The sequence below is a fragment of the Taurulus bubalis genome, assembly GCF_910589615.1.
Source record: "Taurulus bubalis genome assembly, chromosome: 7".
Classification (NCBI taxonomy): domain Eukaryota; kingdom Metazoa; phylum Chordata; class Actinopteri; order Perciformes; family Cottidae; genus Taurulus; species Taurulus bubalis.
The window spans coordinates 23,075,370-23,085,917 of NC_136595.1; the positions used below are offsets into that span (position 1 = coordinate 23,075,370).

Consider the following 10,548-nt stretch of genomic DNA (forward strand, 5'->3'; position numbering starts at 1 on the left):
CGGGATTTGTTAATTGGTCCGCTCTGATTGCACCAGGTGCGTCTGTCCCTCCTGGTTGGCTAAACCGTAGCGACGTCAGGGTACATATCACCCTCCAAAACCCGCACACACACACACACACGCGCGCGCACTGTTGTAGTCCCTCGCCTCACCTTCCTCACCCCACCTTCCTCACCCCAGGCCGGCCGGTTCACGAGGCTTTGACCCGCAGCAGGATGACTTCTGAAATCCGTCAAGACATCGTGGAGCTGGAGCAGCCAGAAAATACCGAGGTAAGACCGATGGTTTTCTGCAGCAACACAAAGGCACGTAACGTAAACGGTTAACGGTGGTTCTGGTAGTCTTCACCTGCGTCGTCTCCTCCTCTGCAGGACGCCGCCGTCGTTGTGAAGAGAGACGGTGTGTTTCGTGTCATGCTGCGCGGCCTCTTCTGGCCCTTCGGCCTCGTGGTACGAGCAGCAGCTAGCTTAATGTTTTAGTTTTTATTTTGCATATAACCTGTTTGCTTTACATCCAGCCTGACGTGTCTCTCACTCACAGATGCGCACATTCCGCGGGTTTTGGTGGGTGCTGGGCTTCCGGCAGCCTCAGCAGCGGGTCCTCGTCAGCCCGGCGGTCTGCAGCCCCGCGCGCCAGAACCTCTCCGGCCGCAAGCGCCTGCACCGGGCCACCCGCATCCTGCTGTCCGTGCTGCCCCGCTGGGTGCAGAGCTCCCTGGGCTACCCGGTGTCCAGCAGCATCGGGTGCTCTGTCTCACCAGGTATGGCCCTCTAGGATTTTGTCTTGGTAACACTTTTCAGAATTTTGGAAATAATCAGTGGCTACTTTTTTAAATGAGTCTAAAATCTAAGAAGGACCATCGATGTTTACTATGCATACCTGAAGATCTCCTTAGACCAGTCTAGGTGAGGATGATCTATGTTTTCAGGTGAAGGGAAAGTTGAACTTTGGCTCAATACCTACGCCAAGGGGTGCTCATCCACAATTTATATCTAGTACTAAAAACATTTAGGCTCTGCATACTACAAAAAAAGATCTGTGTATTCTGAAGTGCAGCAAACAAAACTTTATTTCTTCCATGGAATAAAATGTAGGTCACTCCTATCAATCAGGGCCAAAAAACAACTTGTAAGTTTGCCAACTTGAACACTAAAATGTATTTTAAAAAAACTGCATAACTTTTCTTCTTCAGGAAAGGTATGAATTACTACTTGACCTTTTCATAAGTATGGACCATAGCAATATTTTTGTACAAAAGCATGATTGTAATGTTTTTCAAAAAAATGGGTTTGTTTCCCCAACAGAAATCAGAGTCTCTCCTACTAAACCTTGTGGAAAGGGCAGCAAGAGAAAGCAGGATGAGTTGGATGAGGAGGAGGATGACGAAGAGGAGACTCAGACCTGGGTGGAGGCATTCCTCAATCAGGAGCTTGCTGACGAAGGCTCTGAGGAAGATCCCGACTTCGAGGTAAGTGCTCGGGTTGAGCCGTATTTGTTTGCGCCGCTCTCACGCTAAAAATAACTTTCTTTTTAAATGTACAAGGACGCTCTTTTATTTATTTTTTTTCCCCGCATCTCTAATCTAAAGGGGAAATGAGTGGCACATCTGGGTTTCTCTTCCATACATACCCACGTGTTCAGTATCTAGTTAATACGTACACACTTAAAAATACTGACCACTTGCAATATACTACTGTAATCCAAAAGCCTTTGAATAAAACCTTATAACGCACATCGTCGTTCTCCTAATGCTGACCATCTCTCAGCCCACTACCGTCGAGACCGAGAGTGAAGAGTACTGCTCGCAAAACAACACCGACAGCGAGTTGGAGGTGAACACGGTAAGCTCCACAGAGGCCCATGGTTTTAAAGATAACCCCTGTTTGAATAATGGAGAGGATTGTGATTGACTAACTTGCAGTTTCTATTGCATATGTACACTTAAAATACTGACTCGCAATATACTACTTTAATCCAAAAGCCTTTGCATGAAACCTTATAAATGACGCCGTCTCGCTCCTAATGCTGACCATCTCTCAGTCCAGTACGACGGAGACGGAGACTGAGACTGAGGCGGTAGGGCAGTGTGACGTGGGAGGCCACTGTGAGGATTGCGCCTTGCTCAACCCTACCGACAGCAACATGGACATCGAGGGGAAAAGCATCGTCATTGAAGACGTGAACGCGGTAAGATCCAGAGGCACATGGTTTAAAAGAGCACTTCTGTTTAAATAATGACGATGATTGATGTGGTGACTGACTTGGTTTTTTTGTTTTCTAGGGTATTGAGGTGTCTTAATTATCTTGCCCTGCGGTTTAATGTGTCATTGAACAATGTGTTTGTATGTTTATATGTTCAATAAAATGTGTCCTTTGCTGTAACCGCCCACTAGATGGCAGTAACTATTTTTCTATTCCACAACTAAGCAGACGAGTGAAGAATAAATGTTAATATAATCAGTATTTTGTAAAGTTTGTTGAAATGCAGCTGGTGCTATAGAAGCTCGTCACAATTTTAAAACCTGTGTTCATTTTGGAAATTGCTTTTCTTGATGCCTGGCTTTAAGGTGCTCTAAAATGTGTTTTGCAGTTTGAAACCAACCTGTGATTAAAAGTATATGGTACATTGACAAATGCTCTCATGTGATTTGTTGCCTTTGTTTGGTGTCCAATATGCTTCCTTTGTAAGGCAGATTGCAACTGTGCTGGTGATAACTGCCAAAGTATCTAAAAATGACCCTAAACATGGCTCATGTAGTGCACATTGCCTCAAACTAAATGTAACCCTCAAATCTCAGGTTTTTGGTAAGCTGCAGACTTAAATTCCACCCCTGTATATTTGACTAAAGAACACAAATGGCTGACATTATTGGTGCACGTAATCTACAGAAAGCTAAAGATTACAAGTGTTTCTGAAACTTTGATACTTGACTAAGCCTGCATGTGGGCGGTGAAACCAATGTTTACAAGAACAGTGTACATTAAAAGTGTCACAGACTTTAGTGTTAACTCATCTGAAGAGAAATGCTTTTAATGTACACAAATCCTTAAAACCTCAAAGACTGATCTCATTACAGTAACAGTTCTTAGTTTGACGTCCCAACAAAACCTCAGCATGCCGTGATTTACTGCAATTGTGTGTACTATGGCCCCAGAGGGCAACATTGCATTAAATCTGTGTATGTTGCGGTTTGAAGACCACTCTCTTGCATTTCATTCCTGACTGTAGATATCTTTTAGGAGTGATTGTGGAAAGAGACGTTTCTACATTAACCCACATTAGACGCACCTGGGCTATTTTTGACTTCCAGTTGTTTGATCAGAGTTCATCCAAGCAGGAAATGAGTGTAATCATCGCGCTCGCCCTCCCACTGGCTCTGCTGCAGGTGAGGGCTGAGCCGCCATGTGGTTCTCCTGACTGGCATCAGAGGATGTGGAGTCATTTTATGCTGCCCAGTCTCATCTCGTCTGTCCACCTGGCACACACAGTGTCTCTGATCTGTGTTTACGGGAGTGGGTGGCTGATTACTGTGAAGAGCCCCGTGAACCTCTTGAGCACACTTGTCCTCGTCCAGCAATCAGCTCCCGCTCTGCCACACGGTGGATGGAGCAGAACAGATTGTGGTTAGAGATGAGCCAATGTTGGTCTCTTGGTTCAATCTGTTCCTCCGTTTGGATGCAAATCGTACACTTGAGGATGAAGCATCACACTGAGCTGTTACTGTCATCAAGGAAGTTAAACATCACTGATTTCATAAATATGTAAGTACTAAAAAGTGCTTCACTCTGATAACCCCGATGACATCCCCAGGGGTTCTCTTAGTTTGGAGACGGGAAAAAGATTGAGGAAAGAATGAAGGATTCAGACCCATATTGGGCAATAAGGGAATATATATATTTTTTTCCTCTAATTTTGACCATTATCTTTTCAGTAGTTTGAAAATGATCGGCATGTAAAATACCACCCACAGTATGAGCAGTGCAATATGAAAACCTGTTTCTAGGACACATACAATAGACAAAAGTATCAGCTGACACCATAGGCAAAATCTAATGTGTTGATCAATTTTGAGATATTGGGAAAATTTGCTTCCATAATGTGTGTTCTTTCAGACTAATACTTTGTCTATTTTGTGTCAGTTGTGTAAGTTCACCAAATGTGAGCAATAGATAATGCCTCATGTGCATATTTAATAGTTTAGTTTGAGCTTGAGAGATGTGTGTTACAACCACAGCTAAGCAAGCTACAAAGGGAAAAGTGTCAAAAATGATGGTAACATTTACCAATAACGGGAAAGTCAACACCTCTGAGTATCAACACACATTCGACATCATGAGCTTCATCAAACTGCGCCGCTCTGGACGGCGTGTTGCTCAAAAGAGCAGATCCGGGGAAGTGATTCAGTTGTTGACGCCGAGACCCAGCGGCCTTTCCGTTCAATTAATTCCTGAAAACTCTTGGAAGTTGTTTTGACAGTGAACTTTGAGTCTTTCCTTTTTTCTTTCCCCACCCTCAGATGTTTTTCACCTCCTGACGCCCTGTGCAAAGGCAGCCGCCACCTTACTGAAGCAGCAGAGCGCCCTTTGGTATGAATTAAATGTGTGTGTGTGTGTGTGTTCGTGGGAAGGGCAGCTGTGAGAGCTGGATACAGAACAGGAACTGACGGTCTCTGGGGGGCTCTCATGGCTGTCTGAGCGTTTGAAGGGTAGGCTGCTCAGCGGAGGCAGCGATGGAGAGCATCGACCTCCATCTCTGGTGTTTGTTGCCAGCTGGAGACCGCTTTTAAACCCAGAAAGGCTGCGTCTTTGCCTTTTCCAACACGCAAGGTGTCTGGGAAAGTGCCGGTAAATTCCATGCACGGTCCCAAGTGTGCTGCAGAGCAAAGGCCGCCGCCTGCCTCGCGCGGTGAATGGTGGTGGAGGTTGGCTGCATGCAGAGTGATTTGTTGAGGTGATCAGTTCAGATGCTGGGTGGGTTATGCTGCAGGCAGCAGGTGCTTTCATGTTATGTCACCGCCTTTTTTTGTTGTTGTTGTAAATTACATTTTACCTGATCCATGTAAGCAACTCTATGCAGCACAGCTGGTTATAAAACCACTCTGAGGCACGCACACAGAGACTGGACACGCTGCAGAACCACAAGTCGGACTTGACATCGGCTTATTGTCACCTTGAATGAATGGCAGCAGGTGTTGGCTGCTCCCCAGGCCACCAGTCTGACCCGCAGGCTATTATCTGCTGCATTTCAATGCTCCTCTGTAATCGTCAGCCAACAAAAAAAGCCCCCTCCCCGCCTCACATTTTATTCCCCTCTGCGCCCCTCTCGACAGTCACGCAGCGCGTTTCGCTTTACCTCCAGCATAACGACCAGCTGTCCCCGTAGATTTCAAGAGCATCCATCATCTTCAGAGAGGTATAGAGCAGGAAAAGAGGCGTGAAAAGTGAAGCGGACAGATGGGAGCCCTCAGTTAGTCACACACTTTGATGCAGAGGACAGTGAGGCCTGTCGAAAAAAAAGTAAAAGAGTAAAGGAAGCGGGCGTGGAAGTCAGATCTTGTGTAATCGATGTTGGCGAATGAGCGACTGCTACCTCGGGGCGCTGTCTCTCAAAAAGCACGGCGGGTATTCAGAACGAGACAGAATCGAGTAAATTTGATTTAGAGATATTGCGACACGGCAGTGATTTTTTTTTTCTTCTTCTCTTTGTTTCCTTATTGTTTGTTTTAGCCCTTTAAATAGTTCCATATGATAATCTGATGCCCTGAACTATCACAGGGCGGCTTATCCCCAAAGTCCCCTCTGAGCTACCCGGCATCATCACCTCAGCTTCTCATCTGGATGAGTGTATTTTACGTCTCACCGCGCTGCTTGATCAATCCAGTCGGATTTAAAGGCTTTGCTGCTATCTGCGGTTGTGTTTGTCCTTGTCTGTGCGAAGGTCGGCGACTCACAGAAGACTGTGCAGCGCTCTCGGTGTGTGTGTGTGTGTGAGTGTGAGAAAGTCAGCTCCCGCTGATGCCGGGGAGCAAATCCATTCACACATTTATGATGCTGATTCTGAGACGCGGATATTCTGCGGCGTCGCTGGTAAATCTTTATTCACAATCAGGAGCCGCAGCGCTTCTGATTTCTATGAACCTTTTTTTCTTCTTTTTTTTTTCTGTCTCTTCAATTTGTTCACACCAGCTGGAGGAATTCTGACACTGTGTGTTCGCAACGAGCCGCTCTGAATGTGGCAGACGTGGCGCTTTTCTCTTTTCTCAGTTTGTGCGTCCTCCTCGATTCCTTTTCTCGTCTCCTCTCCTGGCCTATGCAAGCGGAGGATGGCGAGGAAGCGACTCGAGGAGAGAGGAATCGAGGCGTCGAGGCGTCGAGGCGTCGAGGCAACGGGCATTTAACAAAATGAGACCTTTGTGCCTTTGGAGCCGCTGTTTTAAAGCAAAGCCAATTAAATATGACTGCTGCATCATCTGCCCAGCATTATTTTATAATCTCTGTCATCAGACCATGAAAGTGTTCATGACAACGTATATTCAGTTACTTTGAATTCAATTCACTCCATGTAATGTGTCCCGCCTCTTTTCGACATTGTGGGGGCCGGAAAGACTTCCGCAAAGGACACACCTGTGCATCCTCCCTCACAGCTCCGCTGGCAAGACTCCTCGCTCCTCGAGACGCATTTTAGGAATTGAGACGCCCTTCATGAGGGTGATTTCTGGGTCACAGGCAGGAGGAGAGCAGGAGGCACAAAATAGAGAAATGAGTGGTTGGAGGGGTCAAATGTCAAGCATGTCGGTCTCAACACAAGGTCGTACACGTTAAAGTTCCTTCTTTTGGTGTGTTCTGATTGCATTGTTTTCATATCCTATAGCCTGAACCCTTTCATGGCCTTATTAAACATTCTGGCACATTGCTGCCCTCTGGTGGTGGTAAGGAAGATTGATTGGATTATAACTGAGTACTGTTCGCAGTGCAAATTGGAGTTTTCTTTTCACGCGACTTCATACTTCTACGACACAACATGTTGTATATTTTACTGTTTACATTTAAATTTGACATTTCTTTTGCATCAAAAACATACAAAGAGCTTAAAATAAATTGTGTTTTGTTAGAAATTCAAATTCCCAACAGTGCAGCTGAAACAATAACTTGATAGCCGATTGATACAACATTTATTTGTAACTATTTTGTAAATCATTTAATGATTTTTCATGACATTTCATGGTTCCAGCTAAACCAATGGGAGGATTTGCTATTATTTTAATAATTGTAACTTATCTTTAATCATGTTGAGGTTTGTTCAAAACAAGCACTGTAAAGGTGTCACTTGAGTTATGAGAACTTCTTACTCATTCGGAAACGATTCATTACAACCTAATTTATAATATGTAATAGTATAACAGTTGCAGGGGGCATTGAATACTTTTAATCATTTTTAAGTGCATTTTCCTGATTACTCTTATATAATTTCACAGTAACATTTCCAATGCGGGACTTTTCAACGTAATTAGGTATTTTCATATTAGAGTATTAGTATTTATATTTACATAAAGCATCTGCATACTCATTGTTCCTCCTCCACTGGAACTAACATAAAATAAGATAATCCTTTATTAGTCTGACAGTGGGGAAATTGAAGGATTACAGCAGCAAGTGACACATAGTACCGGTAAATAAAAAACAAGCAATATCAATAAACAGTAAGAAAACAGTAAAGAATCTACAATAGCAGTTATATATATATATATATATATATATATATATATATATATATATATATATATATATATATATATATATATATATATATACACACACACACAGACAGAATAAAGCATTTTATTTAAAAAAAATTATATTGCACCAGTTGATGTTAAATCTGATTATCAGGTTCATTCTTCTGGGCGTTTAGATTTGAATGTTTTCAAATGCAGACATGCTGTGAGTTCAGGTTTAAACAGACTATATCGGACAGGAGCGACAACATGATCAATACTTCTTATTAGCAGAGTGGAGAATTGTTCTTCTATAATGGACGGATATTAAACATTTTTGGTACCAGATTTTACTTTGAAGAAATTGAAATGGCAATTTTCACGAGAGCATGACTTGAAGCTTATTAGTCCAGCACACACGTTAAACTTCTGAAGAAGCTTTCACTGAAATCAAACGAGAAAAATGACTCCTGTTCATTTGATCTGTTGCTGTCTTAATCATGAATACTGAGCAGCATAAGCTGCTTTGGGTGAGACCGTCTGCCACATCCCGCAAATGTAAAGTGAAATACTTAATATTTCTATTGAACAATTTCAGATGGCAGAGCTTTGTTTCATGACGTTACGTTATTACCATCTTTCTCGATAGAAATTGCTTTCTTTTGTTATGAAGTGTTTCTTTTTATATATATATATTTTTATATATATATATATATATATATATATATATATAATATAATTACTCTAAATATGCCTTAAACTGTACCATGAAGCACCTAAAAGTATAAGAATGCAGAACATGTCACAAGTAAAAGTGACAGTCTCAAAGTCAAAGCTCGAAAAGTATAAAAATCTTTCAATCTGGAAAAAAACAACCTGTCAGCCCCTCAGAACTGTGCTGACAGTCTGCAGCTCTTGAGTAAAGACACTTTGACACTTTCCACCTCGTGTTGTCTTCGACTGCAACGGAGGTCGTGCCTGCGTACGTGCTTCATCGCCTCTAAATGTCGAACCCGCCGCAGGCTTTTCATCCCAAACAATCACTTCACCAACTCGTTTCGCAAAGTAACTTGCAATGCTTTCCCAGTTGTTTTGGGGTCAGTGCATCGAGGTGACGCTCTCAGGCCCACATGTGTAATGGCTCCAGGCTACACGGTGTCTGCAGTGCGACTGGGATCCCTCTCGGTCAACCACATTGGCGGCTTTATATTCCTCAAGTGACCCTGGAGAGGCAGCTGCTCCCTCTGACCCGACCAACAGGGCACCTGTTCACGCACGGGGTCCACAGAACTGTCGCTTTTTTCGTTACATTTATGAGGCTGATCACCAACGTAAAATAAAGATCTGTGACGTGCGGCCATTAAAATGTACTGCTTTTCAGAAAAAGATGTACAAATGCAGGAAACTAAAATACCTTTTTTTATTATTATTTACTAGCACGGCAGATTATGTTGTGATGTGAACTGGGAATGGAAAGCCTTGAAGTAATAGCAACAGGTGACTCAGTACACCTTGAGTTAAATTTTTAAATTATGAAAAATCTGTACAATACAGATATTATATTAATAATGATAATAATGTAGTAAGTGTAAAAATACAACATCCACCATTAAAATAGCATTGTAATGTTGCAGCTTGTGGAGATAAATACATCATATTCTATAAAGTTTATTTTGCATGTAAGTCCTGGGCGACTGTGGCTCAGTGGTGTGCAGGGTCGGCCTTCAATCAAAGGATCGGCGGTTCGACCCCCACTTTTGCTAGCCGATGTGTCCTTGGGCAAGACACTTAACCACAACATTGCGTTAATGTGAGTGAATGTTAGTTAGTCCTGATGGGCATTTGGCTCCTCCCATCAGTGTATGACAAGCACAGGTTAATTTACCATTCCTGCACATCCAGTGTCCATCCACACAGGTGTTTCCACTTGTGTCGCCTAATGAAGCCTTTCCTCAGGACAGCGCGTGCTTCTCCCGTATGCGTCTGTTTATTTCCTTTTTGGGGGGAGAAACCTTTTATCATTTTTCTAATCAGTACAAAGTTTGGTGACGTAGCTCCACCCAATTTACAGCCGACTCATCAGTCAAATTAATTGAACGCACCTGTGCAGGGCCTTGATTTGTGAAGCAGCTAACCACTAATTATCAGTGTTTGGGGGTAATTATTTATACAGTGACAAGTAGTGTTATGAGTAACAGTTTGCAGTAAACACACCGTCGTCCTTTTCCATTGATTAAACGGGAGTGAGGTCGATGTGAGAGGGTTAGCTTAGCGCACGGCGGTTAGTCACTACTAAAAGAGGACAAAGGCGACTACAGGTACGTAAGCTAAGTCCTATGTTGGTTAATTTATTTTATTGTGTGTACTTTAGCTGGCACTAGTGATCCTGTATTCAGGTATCCGCTGATTTTGTTCAGAGTTATGAGAGCGTGAACCCCGAACATGAAGCTAACATTAAGATAGCTGCTAATGGTAATATGGTCAGTAACTACAGGAACCAAAGTGTCAGCGGACTGTTATTAAAATACTGTCGTCTATAACTATGGTCTGTCTCTTCATGCTATGGCCAATTTAGATATTTTTGGCTATTTTGCTTCCAGAACACAACATCCAAAATACATATCTTGGTGTTTATTTTCATACATTTTGTCTATTAGTGTCTTTAGATTTCTCCTAAATTCAATTAAATTTTATTATAATGTTAATCAACTGGGGAAGTTTTATAGGGACATCTATTAGTTAAAATGTATTACCATATTTACCTGTAGTCTCTTAAAAAAAATTAAGGCTTTTTAATATCTTATCAAAATCTTTTTGTCAAAATGAGTTGTTT

The 10,548-nt window shown here is 42.6% G+C and overlaps 1 protein-coding gene across 1 annotated transcript; it reads left to right on the forward strand.

Annotated features, from left to right (window-relative positions):
* The first annotated feature begins 138 nt into the window (after nucleotides 1-138).
* Nucleotides 139-2,419, forward strand: org (oogenesis-related gene). Its single transcript, XM_079221329.1, has 7 exons — nucleotides 139-272; nucleotides 372-449; nucleotides 541-760; nucleotides 1,305-1,468; nucleotides 1,767-1,841; nucleotides 2,041-2,187; nucleotides 2,282-2,419. Exons 1-7 carry the CDS (start codon nucleotides 216-218, stop codon nucleotides 2,297-2,299), a joined length of 759 nt encoding a protein of 252 aa, XP_079077455.1. The 5' UTR covers nucleotides 139-215; the 3' UTR covers nucleotides 2,300-2,419.
* Nucleotides 2,420-10,548: the final 8,129 nt, after the last annotated feature.